The sequence below is a fragment of the Heloderma suspectum genome, chromosome 7, assembly GCF_057233095.1.
Source record: "Heloderma suspectum isolate Gila_16-S chromosome 7, 16-S_ref, whole genome shotgun sequence".
Taxonomy (NCBI): domain Eukaryota; kingdom Metazoa; phylum Chordata; class Lepidosauria; order Squamata; family Helodermatidae; genus Heloderma; species Heloderma suspectum.
The window spans coordinates 45,837,424-45,856,620 of NC_139464.1; the positions used below are offsets into that span (position 1 = coordinate 45,837,424).

The 19,197-nt window shown below is 42.8% G+C and overlaps 1 protein-coding gene across 4 annotated transcripts in view; it reads left to right on the forward strand.

The window, feature by feature from the left end:
* The first annotated feature begins 2,249 nt into the window (after positions 1 to 2,249).
* The window catches only part of L3MBTL2 (L3MBTL histone methyl-lysine binding protein 2), a 32,913-nt gene continuing 15,965 nt past the window's right edge, over positions 2,250 to 19,197 (forward strand). For 2 of the 4 annotated variants that reach the window (XM_084809948.1, XM_084809946.1), the window contains exons 1-6: positions 2,250 to 2,285; positions 8,192 to 8,537; positions 10,083 to 10,216; positions 11,871 to 11,994; positions 14,666 to 14,745; positions 16,118 to 16,235. In XM_084809948.1, the coding sequence (XP_084666074.1) occupies positions 8,501 to 8,537; positions 10,083 to 10,216; positions 11,871 to 11,994; positions 14,666 to 14,745; positions 16,118 to 16,235 (493 nt within the window). In that variant the 5' untranslated portion in view covers positions 2,250 to 2,285; positions 8,192 to 8,500. The remainder of the gene's footprint in view (positions 2,286 to 8,191; positions 8,538 to 10,082; positions 10,217 to 11,870; positions 11,995 to 14,665; positions 14,746 to 16,117; positions 16,236 to 19,197) is intronic. The other 2 variants (XM_084809944.1, XM_084809945.1) reach the window with 1 other exon arrangement.

Sequence of the window (19,197 nt, forward strand, 5' to 3'; positions counted from 1 at the left end):
CTCCCTCCTGTGTGTGGATGGCACCATTTTGGCTACATAAGGATCCATGCTTGGAGAACGAGTTCACTATTATATAACAGACATAGTGGGTTGTGTTCAATCTTAGTCTAACTGAAGTCCCATTCATTTCAATAGGTCTATTCTAAGTAGGACTAACATTGGCTACAACCCAATGTTTAGAAAAACAAAGCTGCAATCCTAGATACAATTTTTTTAGCACTAATTAAAATTGATTTTAATTAGTGCTAAAATACTTTATTGGCTACAATTTTTTAATGAAACAGAGGTAAAGTGCTATAACACCATAATGCTATGTTAACTTTAAAAAATGTTTTTAAAACATTTCTTTCTAGTCACTACCATTAATCATGTTGCTAAAGTGGCAGTGACCTTAAAGTCTTTATCATTTTTAAACATTACCATTATTGTATTATAGTGCCCATTACTGGCAATGTAATGTCAAACCACCCCTGCTCCCCAAAATTTTCAACATTTGTTTTAAATTAGAAGTGTAGATTGGAAATGTTTAATCAGAAAAAAAGCTAAATAGAGACGATTGGATAGGCAGCAGGGGTTCATTTCTTAAAATACCTTTAAAATTAGTATATAACACTCTTTCACATAAGCACTATTTCATGAATATTGTAATTCTTTTGGTTTGACCTTTGATAATATCTGTTGTCCTAGTGTTCTCCCTATTTTCTTTCGTGGTGGCTTATCCTTGGAATGCCACTAGATTTTTGTGTGATCCAGTTGCTCCCACTCTAAGAAGAAACTCAAGACACATTTATTTTGGAGATGTGCTTGCCATTTTTCTTGCATTGTCATATCGTTCCCCCATCCTTCCCTTAGTCCTCTGATTATTTTAAGCCTGCAGGCAGACTTTTTTTTCTTATTATTTGTATGTGTTATAGTTGCCAGTACCCTTTTTTTAAAGGAAAATTTGTAATGATGTTAAACTCCCACTGCTCCACTGTCGGACTTCTATTTGATGGTTATAGAGGGTTATTCCTTTATTTGCTTTCTATAAAGGAAGATTACAATGAACGACTCTGGCCTGGAGCGGTCCTTTCTCTTCCCGCCTGAATGCACCAAGAACCCCAAAGGCGAACTCTAGGTGCCTGTTTCGCTTGCAACCTTAGGAGCAATTACCCGAGACTAAAGTGGGATTTTCTGCTTCCGACTAGCAAACATATACACAGAAGGCGGAATTGGCCCCGCATTCAAAGACGCGTAAGAGGGTCGCCAGGGGGGTCGTGCTTTGCCCGCTCGCTTTGTTGTTGTTGTTGTTCAGTCGTTCAGTCGTGTCCGACTCTTCGTGACCCCATGGACCATAGCACGCCAGGCCTTCCTGTCCTGCGCTCTCTCCCGGAGCGTGCTCAAGTTCATATTCATTGCATCGGTGATGCTATCTAGCCATCTCATCCTCTGCCGTCCCCTTCTCCTTTTGCCTTCAGTCTTTCCCAGCATCAGGGTCTTTTCCAGGGAGTTTTCTCTTCGCATTAGGTGGCCAAAATATTGGAGCTTCAGCTTCATTATCTGTCCTTCCAATGAGCACTCAGGGTTGATTTCCTTTAGGATGGACTGATTTGACCTCCTTGCAGTCCAGGGGACTTGTAAGAGTCTTCTCCAGCACCACAGTTCGAAAGCATCAATTCTTCGGCGCTCAGCCTTCCTTATAGTCCAGCTCTCACAGCCATACATTACATTGCTAAAAGGCGAATGATCGCGAATGCAAGATGCAGCTGACTCTTCGTGACCCCCCGTTTTTTAGGCACGCTTATTATAACGCAAGGCCCCCTCCCCCCAATCAGGCCTTTACTGACAGACAGTTTGCAAAGGAAGGCGATCGGCGTTCAACGCTCTTCAGGCGGCTGGGGACTCCTCCTACACTGGGACTTATCATGCTGCAGCAGCAGGGGACGACGTGCCTTTGTTCTTGCGAGGAGAGGCGGATTGTCGAAAACTCTGCAAAGCTAACCAGAGGACTACGACTCCCAAAACGCCTTGCGGCAGAGCAAACAACATGGTTGGTGGATTCTCCCCCACCACGTCCGTTCTCCGGTTGCCATCTATTCTTTCTGCCCATTGGCGGTGGCGGGAACACGTACAGACCAATGGGCTTGCGAGATAAACGGAGGACGGTGGTGTTTGAGATGGCTATTGGCGGCTTCGGCGTTGTGGCGGGGGACGGGAGCGCGCGCCCGGCAGCGTCTTGCCGTTAATTGGCTGGGCTCGCTTGTTCGCATGGGCAGGAGGGCGCCATGGAACGGGAAGAAGGCGAGGTAAAAGTTGAGGTGACGGTGCTGGCTTCGTTAACAACGCCTGGGGCAGTTTCTTGGGCATGTGCGCTTCCTCGGCCTTGTACTTGTTCCTACCGGGAGTGAAGGGGTATTCCCCGTCAAAATGGAATGGATTTCCTCATAGGCGGTTCCCCACCCACCGGGACAAGGAGCTCGCCCCCCTCCACCCCCCCCCCCGGATGGTAACTGGAAATAAAGCCAGTTAAGGACCAAAGAAGGGGACGGCAGAGGATGAGACGGCTAGATAGCATCACCGATGCAATGAATATGGACTTGAGCACGCTCCGGGAGAGAGCGCAGGACAGGAAGGCCTGGCGTGCTATGGTCCATGGGGTCACGAAGAGTCGGACACGACTGAACAACAACAACAAGGACCGTATGCATGTTTGGACAGAAAAAAAGGCCTACAATTCCCAGCACTTCCTAGCGAGCCATGCTGGCTGGGGAATGCTGGGAATTGTAGGCCTTTTTTTCTGTCTAAATATGTATAGGACTGCGCCCTTAATTGAAGTGCTTTTCTTTATCATCCTCAATCAGTATATCCCAAGTACGTTTACCTGAACGTTAACTCAGTCAAAATAGATAGGATTCCTGCAGAGAAAGTGTATTTAGGATGGTAGCCATTACGGTTTTTCTTCGAAATCTAACGTGTGGAATAAAACTCACTCCACTCTGAGTGTCCTTTACCTCTTCTGTGCCCTCCCCCCTTTCATTTTATTTCGTTGGGGTGTGTGTGCACGTGCCACAACTGTATTTCCTTTATATCTACTCTTGGCAAAAGTTTTTAAAAACAGGAGGGGGAGGGGCAAATTTTATGTTCTTTGGAAGTCTTCGTTTTCTCTCTCTCTTGTTGCCATCCATGTGGCTGACTGATGTGTATCCTGTACACATGAAAACTACTTCTAGCACTGGAATACTAGAGTGTTAGATCTGCTAGAGTGTTATATGCTAACCTTTAATGTTAAGAGTGTTGGATCTGGCCTATTACCCAGTTTTCACTAGCTGTATTCTGTGTGTGAGATCTGTGTGTATGAAACGTTTGCTCCTTCTTGCTTATGAAATTATCACAAAAGGCCTACAATTCCCAGCATTCCCCAGCCAGCATGGCTCGCTAGGAAATGCTGGGAATTGTAGGCCTTTTTTCTGTCCAAACATGCATATGATTGGTCCTTAACTGGCTTTATTTCCAGTTACCATCCGGGGTAACTAGCTGCTATTAAAACTAAGAAATAGGTTGCATAGTGAACTGTCCAGTAAAAATAGTAAGTATGTGGAAGAAGTAAGGTAATTTCCAGATTACTGGTATTTAATGCTTAAGCACCAATTGTATAATTAAACTGCAATTCTATGCACACTAATGAATAAGCCCTAGTGAACTTAGTGGGACAACTTCTGATATAAGTGTGTATAAGAAGATCTGGCTGCATAATAGATGGGAGTAAGGGTAGGGTTTGATAATGTAACATAGGGCAGTGTCCAACAGTGTCATTCTACAAATTGAAATAATGCTAGCAGAGCGCTGCTGAATCTGTTGTGCAAGCAGTTGTGCATTACACATACACAACCCATTGTTCAATCAGTTGTGCAACTGGTTGCACAAGTAAGTACACAACTTGTTGCACAAGCATAATGCACAACCAGTTGCACAGTGGGTTGCGCAAGTGTAATGTGTAACCCGTTGCATAATGGGCTGCACTTGCAACTGCTTGCGCAACCACATTTGCACAAATATAATGTTAGTTGAATTCTCTCCTTGACATAATTCCGAACCTAGTTTCCGCTAGTGCAACATCATTTGCACTAGCGGAATGACACAGTTAAATACTGCCCAAGGATTGGTGGTCTTAATTGGTTAAGGATTGCAGAAAATGTGCTTTTGTGAGGATTCAGGGAATGCTTTGTTGAAGAAGCTAGGATTAACACTGGAAATGAAGTTAAGACATATTTGGTGAAATGGTTCCAGATACGAAAGAATAAGAACTAGATGAGCACTGGGATTATTGGGAAAGGAGACTACTGGTGCAGTAGTAATTAGTGTCTTCTTGGGTAAATTGACTCAGTCAGTATATAATTAGTACAGCATTCTTCTTGTTCTTGCCCCCCTCATATGCAAGACCACATGTGCATATTCTTCATGTTGATTAATCTAGAATAACTACCTGCTCTTGTTTCATATTCACAAACACTAATACAGATTAGGAACCTCAATTCTCCCATAACCATGCAATGAATGTTAGGGGGAAAAATACCCTGATTTTGTGAGTATGGCTAGGTGGTTAGATCAGGCTAACCTGTCTGACATGATCCTGAGTTGTACGCTTGTTATAATTTTGAAATGAGTAACATATCATAAGTATTGTGCCAGATATGGAAGGTGAATCTCTTTGATATTTAATATCTCTGAGACTAAATTTACATTTGCCCATCGTGTATCCATGAAAACCAAGTTGTAGGGTTTCAGTTAAAAGTTTGTAGCTTATTGCTGCACTGTAATCTAGAAGATTACAAAACACCCTGAGCTGTCATCCCTGTATTCAGTTCAGGTGACGGGTAAGCAGATCTGTAAGGATCAGTTTTTGTTACTCATGAAAGAGAGATCAACAGAACTGAGGCTTGAAATATAAATTTCTGGACAATTGTGTATACACCAACAGTAACAAGTGATGAGAGAAACAACCCTTGGTACCACTTGCTGTTCAGACAATTAGGGTGTGTTTACTTCCCCACCTATATAAAGGGGGGAAAGGAATGCTTTTGCCAAGATGAGAGTAACTTAAAATTTGTGTGACGCTGTAGAAACAGACTTTCACAATGCTTTTGTTGAGTTTGTTCCCAGACTGGCTGTGGTCTCACTCACTCATAGAATTAGTGAACCTGATTAGTTTCTCTTGCTTTTCTATGCTGCTGCAGTGTGTCTTTTCAACGTTGCGTGGATGTCTTTTGAAACTGCTGTTCATCCAGCAGCTCAGGTCTAGGAAAGGCTGGCAGCATTAAAGTCATATAATGTTCTTCTAATCATTATTAGTATTTCTTGCAACAACAGTGTTCTGTCTTCTGTTACATTGCTCGGTCCCAGTTTGAATCCAGCAGCTGGCATGTTGGTGTCCTTTCTTGATGTTTGCCATTGGGATGAATGGGATTCACAGTCTTGCCACCTGTAATGCAAAGGTCCTGGCACTCTTAGGGGAGGTTTGTTTCAAAGCACCCTGATGATTTGGGTACTAAAGTCTTCCAAATGTTTCAATATACGCACATAGTGGAAAAGTCTCGTTTATGAGGCATTACATCATCATGGACCATAGGCATCTAATGTTGGCAATCCTCTTTCCCAGGATTGCACTTGTAAATCTTGGGAGGGATGAAATAAGCCATATATAGCAGTGGCTTGAGGATTGGATTTCAGCCTCTGAATTCTAGCCGGGCCAGGGACATCAATGGCTGGTGCTGGGCAATTCAGTTTCTCCCATTCTAAGGGCCAAGTTGTTAGTAGACACATGTTAGTAGCCAGTGTGGTGTAGTGGCAAGAGTGTTGGACTAGGAGCTGGGAGATCCGGGTTCTAGTCCCCACTCGGCCATGGAAGCTCACTGGGTGACTTTGGGCCAGTCACAGACTCTCAGCCCAACCCACCTCACAGGGTTGTTGTTGTGAGGATAAAATGGAGAGGAGGTGGATAAAGTAAGTTGCCTTGGATTCCTTGCAAGAGGAAAAAAGGCGGGGTATAAATGCAATAAATAAATAAATAAATAAATAAAATGGAGGCTGCCAAAAATGGCAGCCATGGGCAGTATCCAACACTGCCCACATGGGCAAGAGGAAGCTAGTGGCTCCTAAAGGAGCTGGAATTCAGCCAAAAAGCTACTTTCTGTAAGGGGACAGGTCAGCAGAATTCTCAGCTTCGTTGACCTGTCCCGTTCTGGGACAATTTTGACTTGTTTCTGGGGGTTAGTCCTGCGGGCTCAACAGAATAAGCCAAGGCACGTGGGCAGCATTGGATACTACCTGCATGCATTCAGTTTCCTCAAACACTGCCCCCCTCTAAATATCTAGTAGAACTTAACCTTGTGTCATGATGTCATGATATTTTGTGTTACTCTGCCCCCTTCCTCATCCTTGGCAGCTAATGGTGGGGAAATATGGTAGTATCACAACATGAGACAAGTTATGCTAAATGTTTCAGAGAGGTAGGGGGATCTAGATACACAGCTGCCATTTTTAGTAGCAGTTGTGTGTTTGTTATGACATCTGCTTTAGCCCTAAGTTTCTAGTGTGCAAAAGGATTGCACAGGCCACTTAAAATTCTACTTCTGGGAACTCGGATTAGAATCTTGGAATAGTAGGGTTGGAAGGGGCCTACAAGACCATTGAGTCCAACCCCCTGCTCAATGCATGAATCCAAGTCAGAGCATCCCTGACAGATGGCTGTCCAGCCTCATCTTGAATGCCTCCAGTGTGGGAGAGCCCACTACCTCCCTAGGTAATTGGTTCCATTGTATTGCTCTAACAGTCAGGAAGTTTCTCCTGATGTTCAGCCGGAATCTGGCTTCCTGTAACTTGAGCCCATTATTCCGTGTCCTGTATTCTGGGATGATCGAGAAGAGATCCTGGCCTTCTAGTGCTTGACAGGGGCGTTCAGTGAAAAATTGATCATGGCAGGCAAACATTTTGGAATGTGATATGTCCACACGTACTGATCATTTCCTACAATATAAGGCTGTGGGGGAGGTGGCAGTACCAAGAATGCTCTAGGGACACTATGGAGCACTATATAGGTCAGATTTAGCTTTGTATATTTGGCCCATTTAGCGCTCCCTAGCATTAACATGGCCATTTTGAGGGGTAAAAAAAATAAATGAATCCCAGCATTCGGTGGAATGCAGCCTATGTGGGAGTCTTGGAGGCAAAAAGGGTCCCTGGACTCCCCTGAAATTGCCCCCCTGCCTGGTTATTCTGTCAGTTCAATTAAGGTGACAGCCAGGCCCAGTGGATCAGGCTAGCACCTGAAATGGATTCAAGGTGAGCTATTGCGCATTCCCCAGCATCCTCTGCAGTGTGTAAGGGTTCTACAGCAGATGTACAAGTTCCTTTAAGAATACAAATCAGTATTCCCTGAGAATAAAAAAAAATGAGAAAAAACTGGTTTGAAAAGCTTTGGTACTACAATCCTTGAAAACCACAAAGACGACTAGAACGATGTACACTTCCATCTTGAATTATGATTTTGCATGTTTTTGGATGTTCATCTGTTTTTATGTTTTTCTTGCTATTTGTACAACTTTTTCCACCATGTTCTGATTGTAATCTAGTGCCTATTTGTAATGCTTCTCACTGTGACCTTTTGGTAATAAATAAATATAATCCCTTTCAGAATTATGGCTTCAGGATTAAAGATTGTAAAGAACAGAATAAATAAGGAACAAAGGTGTAATTTCATTTTATTTATTCATCCTACTTTCCTTGAGATATTTGGCTGGTACTAACTTTGTCCTTTTGGTGCCCGCTGAAAACAGTTCCATTCTCCTGTAATTGTAATGGATCATCTTTTATTTCTGCTCTTTCCTTGGTTTTGTTGCTGTTACCCGATTTCTTTGGTGTGTATTTTCTGTTGGTAATTCAGATTAATTTGTTTTTAAATTGTTCTGTTTTTTGTTATTGTTATTGTTAGCTGCTTTGGCTGAAAACAGCATAGAAATCTTTTAAATCAACAAACAGGGAACAATATTGAGGGAGTGTAGGGTCTCATTGATACAGTTACCAATTAATCCTTTGTTAATGACCACCTGGGATGATCCTGCAGCTGATATTTGAACTGAATGCATCTTTCCCACCTGTCATGCTGTGTTACTGCCTGTGGGTGTTTCAAACATAGTCCAATCTGTTTTGCTGCTAGTTGGAGTCTCCTGGCCACTGTAAAGCTTCATCCTTGGACCAGATGGATGAGGAGGAAGAGGAGGAAGAGGATGATGACCTGGATCTCTTTGGGGGTTATGATAGTTTCCGGCGTTACAGCAGCAGTGGGGACAGTGGCAGTACCTCCTGCCTGGATGACTCTAGTGAGAATGAAGCTGCAGATCATGAAACTGGGGAACTGCCTGCATCCCCTTCACAGACCCAAACACCTACCGGCCGAGTGCTAGATGATAATGGATCTGAGCCAGGTACCGGTGTTCTATTCTGTGGCAAAGACAGTCTGTAGCTGATGGAAGACAAGGCAGCTTTGCTGTGTCTAGAGCGGGGTAGGTGTTGGTTGGTGGGATATACTGCATTTGGAGAATGAGCCAAAAATAAAATATCAACTTCCCAATTTAAAAACGGGGGGGGAGGAGTGTGGCTGCCTAGTTGTATAATATTGCATGAAAAAACAGCTGTAGGAGAAACAATAAACGTGGAAGGATTCAAGCTTTAATTTCATGTGCCCCTACTCCCCAAGCAAATTCCCTGATCTGTTTCAAATCTAGAGGCGTCTTTTTTCAAAGAGCCATTTTAAGCTATCTGTCTTATTTAAGGATTTTGACCTGAGTATCAGTCATGGAATCTTGTATGTAGAGGTATATTAAATTATACAATTTTTTATTACATTGTATTTGAATTTTCATAGTTTGTTTTAAAACTAGAGACTTTTTTTTTTTACTAAAACACATAAGCTTAAATCAGAATTTAATTCTTTATTTCTTATTCTGGGCAAAGATTCTGTTAAGAAAACTCAAATTATGTACTCCAAATAAATTTGATAAATAAAAGATATTCCAGAATGTGCAGTCTTGATAATTGTATACTGAAAAGTGTCAAATTGTTAGTAAGAAGTGTTGTAGTGAGATGAGACATGTGGAATAATTGAGGGCCAAATTTGCAAAGGTAGGGTGATGTGATTGAAAATTCTGAAATAAGAGCAGTTGCAGTCCCAAAAACTCTAGGTGCAGTCTCATAAAATGATTAATGCACACACAGTGAAGTATATCAGATTGTATCCAGCAATTCTTCATGGTAGCCTGAAAACTATTCTTGAAAATTGTGACTTGGTGTTAACTGGAATGGTATTGGATCCTGTCTCTATTTGTTGCAACCCCTCTTCCTAGCTCATTTGGTCCCAAATGTGGGTGCTGGAATAAAATTAACACATCCAATTCTGACTTCCATCAAATGAAGTTGCAGCTGGGCACCATCCACATTGTAAGCAAATTTCATACGTTAGAGCTCCTACTTGGAGCACATTATACTGAAATGCTTTGGGGCAGCCTTCACATGGGGTGTGAGTGTGTCAGGTTTGGATCCATCCAGGCAGTTGGTTCTTTCTTGAGCTCTGTGTTCTAAGCCTAGACACATGGGCTATGCTCGCTGCTTTCCAGTTGCAACGATACTGTTAGCTGTGTCTGCTTTCTATCCAACTTGACTGACACTTCTCATAGCCAGTGTAATAAATCCTTTTCACTGGCTCTCTTTTACTCCTTCAGATGTCTCTCTGGGATTTTAAAGCACACTGTGGGCTCTGCTTTCTTCCTTTTCTTTTCAATTTGCTAGCTCAGATCAGATGCTAGGACAAGAACAATTGCTCTTAGCTAACAGAGTAAGCCTTTGTTCCCCCTTTGTGTTACTATCTGCCCTCACTTCTTAGGTTTTCCCCTAGTTATCTGTTGGGGAGGGGCACAAACAGTTCTTCCCATCTTTATGGAGGAACCTCCCAGTCAACCAGATTTAATGCTCCCCTTTTGTAGCCTTGTGCTTTTCTAATGGAACTGACTTGCTTCCCACTGCTGAGGCTTATTGCATTTGTGCCCCCTCAGCTGTCTGTGAAATGTGTGGCATTGTGGGCACAAAAGATGCCTTCTTCTCCAAGACCAAACGTTTCTGCAGCGTCTCCTGCTCCAGAAGCTACTCTTCAAACTCCAAGAAGGCCAGCATCCTGGCAAGGCTGCAGGTGAGCAACACCCTCTTAATGAGGTTACCCTTGATTAAACGTAGGCGTACATGAAAAGGAAGACATTCTTTGAAGGTGCTGCTTTCTGTAAACATAACTGGATGCCTGCCAGGGACGTTTGAAAAGCCATTCTCCCATGAAGCAGGGGCTTCAGATGAGACTAGGTAACTAGCAAAAGGTAGTTCTAGTTATTTGGAAGAGCTTTTGTCAGGGACAGGAGAGTTAAGGTTAGAAAACTCTTGATCTCTTCTAACAATTATTCTCCCACATGCACCATCATATTACTAAAGATAATTTAACACAGGTCATTTGCACCTTAACCATTGTTTCATATTCCATCTCATAGGTGATCAAAGAGTCGCAAGCAGGTGGATTTTCCTCCTTTCAGTGCATGTATTTGTAGAGTAGGATTTTTAAAAATCCTTATTTGTTTTTACTTAGGGGACCTAGGAGTTGTGGTTATTTCAAATTGACTACACGCACACAAGGAAAATGTCTTGTATGAGCAACCCTTGTTTGGACTAGTGCTGGGGTGGGCAATCTTTTTTCTCTCGAGGGTCGCATTCCCTTGTGGGTTATCTGTTCAGGGCTGCATGTTGGCTGTGGGTGGATCACCCCTTTTCTCTTCCACCCCTTTTCTCTTCCACCCCTTTTCTCTTCCACCCCTTTTTCTCTCTCTCTCCCTCCCTCTTCCTCCCAAGGCAGTGGACTTCAGGGAAGGGACAGATCACTCTTGCCAATGGTCTGAACTGATTGAATGCAGAGGTCTCAGGTTACCCAGCCCTGGAGTAGTGATTCATATCTACACTAGGAGATTATGAATACACAACCAGAGGTGTTTTTTTCCCCCCAATTTAGAATAGGAGAAGAGTATGATTTTGTATGAGCTTCCTGTATGAGAGGAGGCTTCAGCGGGGAGGAGAACCATAGGCCTACTAGCTGTGAGGGAAGGATGATATTGGTGGTATGGCATAATGCAAGAATAAAAGAGTGGCTTGGAAGGAGAGAGTTTTCCTCAAATTGCATAGATATCTGTAAATAATAGCGAATTCCCCCCTCCCCACTTCTTCCTATATAGGTTGATTCATGGGCCCGTCAGGTACAGAGCTGGATATTTCTCTTTCTCTCTCTAACTTAATCATGTCATCCATTCTGAACCCATGAGTAGGAAAGGCAAGGAAAGTGCCCCGTTCTTGTTCCCTAGTGAATGTTGTAGAATGCTCTGAATGGTTTACCTTCATTTTTAGTTTGAATGGCCGAGAGAATCCCCTGGCACCTTTAAAGACTTGCAAAGGTACCGTACTATGAGCTTTCCTAGCCTACAAGTGATTCTGTCCAATGCTTCTGGTGCGAAAGGCCCTAAACTACAAAATCTCATGCAACATCTTATCAAAGACGTCTGTCAAACTCACTTTTAGCTTTGGGAAGGCTGCAGTATGTTTGCTAGTGTTTACAGTGTCAAAAAGAGTTTCTGATATTTGCAAAAAGAGATTAGCAAAGCCACTCTTCTAGAAATATGTTCTTCTGGTTTGATAGTTTTAATCTATACATTTTCATATTGGAGGCAGCAAGGTTTGTCTGTCTCTTGCCCTACTGGAAGGCTACTGGAAATCTACATCTTTTTGTTCTCTCTTGTTTTATTACACTTTCACAGGGCAAACCACCTACGAAAAAAGCCAAAGTCTTGCACAAGGCAGCCTGGTCTGCTAAAATTGGGGCCTTTCTCCATACACAGGGGACCGGGCAACTGGCAGATGGAACATTAACTGGCCAGGATGGTAAGTGTGAACAACAGGCAGAGGAAGTAAGAGACTGTCACTCACTTTGCAGTTTGAAGTAAATAGGAAGCTTATCAAAACTATGGACATGATGAAAGGTTTTTTTGATTGTATAAAATATCCCAACTGTGGGAGAAGAATAACCATTATAAGATGCAAGGTGAAGCAATATATAGGCAGAGGAATGAACATCCACTTCCCCTCTTTAACTGGAGCGTTTCAAACTGGATAGTGTTAACCAAAACAGCCTCCTACTTGTAGTATAGAATCTCCCTCTCCATGGCTTTTAACTAGAGATGTGAAGGCTTGGGAAAAACCTGGAAAAATTTTTGGGTGTCCTAAAAATCCCCAGAATAAAAATAGGCTTGGGTATGTGTGTGTGTAAAAATAAATAAATAAAAATTCTGTGCCTCCTCCCCAGCCCATTTTTCTCTGGGGTTTTTCAGGCCTTCATATCTGTACTATTAACTATGTGTAATCACATGCTTTCAGCGTAGGTTTATGAAGATGAGGGACAGAGCTGCCAGTTCCTGGACTTGAAAGTGCTGCTCCATCCCCTTTAAACATTTACATGCAGGGTTAGATGTTCAGCAAGTGCTGATCCTTCCCTAATGGCAGCATTTGGACATATCATGTAATTCATTTTCTTGCTTTGTTTGGCCCTTTCTGTAGGGTACCTTGCCTCTGCTGGTGGCACATAGTAGTCTTGGTTGCATAAGTTCATCTGAGCGGGCTTGGCAGGAGGATGGCTCTGACTTTGGGGCAGGAGGTTGGACTACAAGGCCTTTTGGGAGCCCTTTTTTAATTTTATCTGTTCTTTATTTCATTTCCATTATAATACATGTACAGTATCTGTCTGTACAACTTTGTTCAGCAAATGCATAATAAATTGTACAACAGTTTACAAGTATCCATGTTACTCTATTAACAATGATAAGATGTATATATTTTATTAAGAACAAATATATAACCTAAACTAAACTTTCGCTGTGATTTTTTTAATGTTTGAAAACATGCATTACAATTTGTTAATACGTATACCTTCTTTGTTATTTTAATCACGTATAGTACCTTTTTGTTCTATGATAACCAAAGAGTTTTGTAGCGAGAGGGAACACTCCATCATTTCTTTGCATTTGTGTAAACAATAAAACTGTACCATTCTTCCAAAAAATTTTTTTCTTTGTCCTTTTGCTAATTTAATATTTGTCAATTTTTCTAATAATGCAATCTGCCATACTCTGTACCATTCTTTAAGCAAGATTCCTTTTAGATATTTCCATTTGCTGGCTATCAATAGTCTAGCTGTAGTTGTTAGAAAGCTTATGTGTTTTATGTAATAAATTATCATTATTACCTTGAAATATTCCCAGTAATGCTAATTCTGGTGTTTTTTATATGCTTTGTCCTATTTTACTAATTTCTAGAAAAACCAAGTCCCGTATTTTCTTCACTTTCCCACATTCCCACCACATTTGTTGTGTGGTGCCTAGTTCTTTATATCCCTTCCAGCAATATGTATTGTTGTCTGAGTTAATATAAGAGAAGCGCACTGGAGTGAGATACCAGCCTTGTATCGTTTTAATAGTTTGTTCCCTGATTTTAGAGGATAGCGTTTTAATTGGGGGGGAGGGCTCCTAACAGTTCTGTATGTGTGATTTCTTGGTGAGAGAGTACATCCGTCAGGTGCATCTCTCTTACTTAAAGTTTTGGAATTTGCTGAAGGTTACAAAAAAACCAAAAGTTGAATCATGGTTGGATCCCAGTTCAGTGATTATGCTATTCTGAGTTTTCTCGAGGTCAGAAAGGGGCTCTGGAAGGATACTTATTTGAGTGGTTTGGAAGCAATTACTCCTCTGTTATAAAGAAAAAACTCAGACCTCTCTGACCGCTTTTGATATCTGTTAGTGATTGTTAGTTTGGAATCCATTTCAAGCTTTACTGTGCTTTCTACATCTTTTCCTGGTTCAGGTATCTGATAGCTACGGCAGTATTTTTGTTGGACCATCTTCTGTTTGATCTAAGAGTGTACAGGCTTCGGGGATATACTGGCAGACTGGTTTGCAGTTACAGCAGCCCTTAATACCATATTGGTTAGCATTATGTGAATGCCTTGGGGCTGATGCAGAGGTAATTTCCCTCTTAATCATGGTCAGGTGTTTCATAGGCACCAGAGCTAACCACAGTTAAGGCTAACCAAGTTCATTTCTTAGCTGAGGTTGAAACTAGATTAGCAAACCTGGTTAAGCAGAGGGCACTTGTTAGCCTTATCAATGGTTAATATTGATGCCTATGTAATGCCTAACCATGGTAAAGTGGGTGTGAATGGGGGGATGAGGGAACCTTCTTCTTGATCTCTGGTTAAGTAATCACCCTGTAACATCTGTGCTGCCTTTAAAAAAGTTTGAGTAGGCTGCTCTTGGAAGTGAGTGACTAAAAACTTGTCTATTTTACTCTTGGGATACTTGAGCTTTGTCTACCTCTCCCTTTTTGCTGGATAAAGATTTCTGTGCAGATTGAAAAACTTGCATGCTCTTATGCCAGCAGGAAGCTGCTCCAAGGAAATATATATACTATCATACCTCTTCTTGTATCTGTTGTATTAAATCTGTTTATCAACCTTGAGCCTTCTGTACTGAAATGGCCTTGATGGTCTCTTTTGTCCTCTTAGCTCTCATTGTAGGATTTGACTGGGGAGTGCATCTGCAGGACCATGGATGCAAGGCTGCACCTGTTAGTAGTTTCAAACATGTGAGCACTCCCTGCTTTCTATCTCACCCAAGTGTTGTGTTGTAGCAGGACCTGGGTTCTGACGTATTCCTCTAGATAAGAGAGAGAGTTGAAAAATTACTTTAATAATATTGTAAACTGCACACTTAAAATAAAATGCTTAAGAGCATCTTGTTGTTCAAGGGTGGGAAACCCATCTTTCTCCAGATATTTTCGGCCTGGAATTCACATCAGTCCCAGCCAGCATGACCGATGGTTAGGGATGATGAGTGTTGTCGTCCACTAACATCTGGAGAAAAATGGGTTCACCGCTCCTTGTTCTAAGTGGATCCCAGCTAGACCCAGCAACCAACTTTAAAATATAAACAATAAGTTAAAAGCATAGAGACATTTTGGCCATTTCCATCAATGTAGAAGCGGTGGTTTCATAGAAAGCTATTTATATATTGTAATTAACATTTTCTCTAGTAACTTCAAAAAGCATTCCATTCTCTGACATATCAAAATCCCTCTTCAGGCAAAAATAAACAAAGTAAGTGTTATCATGGTCTTTAAGGGCGCAATCCTATGCATGTTTAGACTGGAAAAAGGCCTACGATTCCCAGCATTCCCCAGCCAGCCATGCTGGCTGGGAAATGCTAGGAGTTGTAGGCTTTTTTTCCTATCTAAACATGCACAGGATTGTGCCCTAAGTCAGTATTGTCAAAAAGCAAGAGTTTTAAAGAAACTGTTGCAATCATCTACGTTACAACAGTACAAACAGCAATAATAATGATAATGAATTAACTATAAGCCGTTGCCATTCTATAAAAATGGAAAACCTGCATTGTCTGATTAAAAATATGCTACTTATGACTGTGGAAATGAACATGAAAACAGCCCATTCCAGACATAGGAAGTTACCTTATACTGAGTCAGACCAATGTTTCATCTAGCCAAGTATTGTCCACACTGACTGGCAGCAGCTCTCCTGAATCTCAGGCAGGGTTTTTTCTAGCCTTACCTGGAGATGCCATGGATTGAACCTGGGACTGTCTACTTGCAAAGCATATGGCTCTACTACTGAGCTACAGCCATTTATTGAGGGCCCTCTTCTCTCGCTTCTTATTGGGGCCCCTCTTCCTCTGGTTTCTTAGACTTTAGCAAGAAATGTCCCCTGCCCCTTCTGCCAGATTTGTCTTCAACCACGAGGACTAGAAAGGTGCTGTATTTCAGAAATGGAAGCTAGGCCATATATAACCCACAATTCACTATAATGTCTGTTCTGAGATGCACCTCCCCCACCACCCTGCCCACACAAATATAAATGATGCTGTTAATTTGCTGCTCTTTCAATCTATGCCTTTTCATGTTTTGCTGCATCACTCCATGCTCTCCCTGATGCATCTTGCAGGTACCCCTTTATGAACAATGGGAAGATGTGATAAAAGGGATGAAGGTGGAAGTGTTGAACAATGATGCTGTGCTTCCCAGTCGTGTGTATTGGATTGCCTCTGTTGTTAAGATTGCAGGTGGGTCTCTTAAAGGGATAACAGAAAAGAGTAGGGATTTGTTTGTTTGATTTTATTTGAATGTGTATCTGCCTCCACCTGGAGGCTTGATGTGGGCAACAGTAGATGTAAATGAAATTGACAGACTCCAAGTGTTCTGGAGAGGTTTGACTGTCTTGACTTACACTTTCAACCCTCTTTTTACCAATCTCATTTTTGAGGATTCCTCTTTTGAAGTCAAATATGAGTGTGTTGGACTCTGTTGGCAATTTTACACTTGCATATAATTTAAATTTGATAGCACTGTGGTCACTGTTTCCAGTTGGTTCAACAACATTTACATCTCACACTAGGTCCTGAGCACCACTTAGGATTAAGTCTAGGGTTGGCACCCCTCTGGTCAGTTCCACGTTCAAACTCTTCTAGGTCACAATTGTTTCAGGAATGTAGAAATGTTACCTCTTTGTCTTGATCAGAACATGCATTTATTTAGTCTTTGTGCAGGAAATTGCAATCACCCATTACTATAATGCTTTCTCCTTCAACTCATCCATGCACTGAGACTTCTTAGCTTCACCTGTTTAGCTGTCCCTGCATGTAGAGAAAGCTATCTTGGTGGTCCTGGTTTTCAGTCTCCTATCTAACATCCTAAATTTGACTTCCAGGACTGCATGACTACAGTCTCCAGGTCATTGGTACTGACGCACACCACGGCCACTGACTCCTTCCCAGCACTATCTGCTAGACTATTTAGATGGTGTCACACATCTGCAACTTTGCACCAGGCAAACAAGTTACTATGTGGTCTATATGCCTCTCCCAAACCCAGCTGTTTGTGTCTCTGATGATTGAATCTCCCACTGCCAAGAGCCCCCAGAGGCATATCCTCTGCCCAAGGAATAGAGTCCTTCTAAGTGATCTTTTCCCTCTTCCTGGGAGTGATATTCTCTTTCCCCAAACCCTCATTCTCTGTGGCAGCACAGGAGTAATCCCCCCAAGAGGGGGATGCTGTTATCTTTTCCCCAAAAGCTTTGTCCACCAACCTCTCAGCCTCTCTCAACTTCTCCATGTCAGCTGCCTTTGATTCAAGGGACTGATCCTGTTCCCTCAGAGCCAGATACTCGTTGCTGAGTATCACCACATTCACCACTTCACTCCAGTGGCAGATAGTCATACATGTGACACACCGTGCAATACACTGGATAGTCTGCACACACCTCCTGGCTTTCTAAATTCATAGCTGTTTCATTTATTGTGTTTGTTTATGTTACTTACTATCACCAGGGAGAAGAGTTGACTGCTGTGGCCTCACCATGTTGCTAAATTCGCAGTGATGCCTAACTTGCCTGTCTGCTAAACTACTTATTACCGTGACACTTTGTCAGCTGGGGCTGAGATGCTTTGTCAGCTGGGGCAGCTGAATCCCTCTTGCAGTCACACAGCAGCTTTCCAAAAAAATTAGGGAACCATTCTGGCTCTGCTAGGAACAATTGTGTCAATGGGTCTGATCAAGTCAGTATTCCAAAAATCAACCAGGGCTTTGACGGGAAGTCACTGGATAGGAGGGCTCTGACTTTCCAAGTCAGCGGAAAACTCCCTGAGGGCAGATTGGAATCCTGTTGGATCAACAGCCTCCGGGAACAGGCAGTTTTAATAGGTCACCCACGTCTGCAGGTTTGGAGCTCCCATCATTTCCTCTCATCAGCTAATGTTCTGTCCATGACAAAAGGGTCAGAGAATGTGCTCTCACTCACAAATGGCCCTCATCCAATACAGAACATCACACTGAGTGCAACATGTGTAGGGTTAGAAACGCACTGTGGCAGCCCCATGATTAGCATGGCAGGCTTGAAATCCTGAGTGACCATATACATGATGGCCTCCACGTGAATGTTGAAAAATTCCAGGACTAAAAACCAGAGGCTTGCTGTTCCCAGGGGCTGGTGTTGTTGGCTGCAGTAGCTCTCTCGTACAACAGCATTTGCACCCTGGAGGAGGTTAGATGGCAATACCTCCAGCCAGGAGCAGATGTTCCTGCTGCTGAGGTTGCTGTTGCAAGTCTTCCAGGACTAAAAACTGGTGGCTCAAGCCCACCTCCATGGTTTTAGTCAGAGAGTCTGCTAGGCAGCGGGGTGGGTGGTACACCAACAGAATCGCCAGTCCATCCCAAGAGCCAGCGTCAGCAACATACATTCAGTAAAGGCAGTCTGCTGGAGGGGTGGTTGGGGTGGTAACTCTATGGACTCTGGCCATGGCACCTCCCTGCCTTCTGTCCCTATGTTGATACTGTATTGAAGACCCAGCCGGAAACAGCTGAGCTGACACAGAGCCTGCTGCTTCATCCAGCCTGGTCTCGGCAATACGCACCCGATTGGCTCCCTCGTATAAGGTCATGATAGAATTCTTCTAAGTACTGGCTTAGCCCCTCCTGCCACACCCCAGCCCAAGTGGCAACAAGGTTGTGCAATAGGGAAGGAATTTGCACAGCTATGAGGCAGCTGCTACTCAGAATACCAGTCTATGCACTTTCACGGGTACATGGATAGCATTATGAAGCTGCCCCATGCCATTAGATTGGTATTGTCTGCTGTGACTGGCAGCCGCTTTCCAAGGAATTAGGTTTTTTCCCCCCATATCTGTCCTTGAGAGCCACTAACTGGTGGTACCCGGGGCCTTATACATGTAAAGCCCCTGAGCTATGGTCTGTTATTAAGTGGGTATCCTTGGGTGATCTTTGTTGTCATGGTGGGTCATAGAAGAGGGGGAAGGGTTGGAGGCAGCAAGCCCTTGGATGTGATGATCCCATGCCCAGAAAACAGTGGAGGTGCTAGAGCACTGGTCAAATATGCTATGAGGAGATGAACTGCCAGGCTGTGCTGCAAACCAGCCAAAGGTTCAGGATGGGCATTGAGAGTAGCCATACTAATTGGAACAGGGAATAATTTCAAAAGGTTTGGGGAGCTGAATTGGGACACCAGGCTAT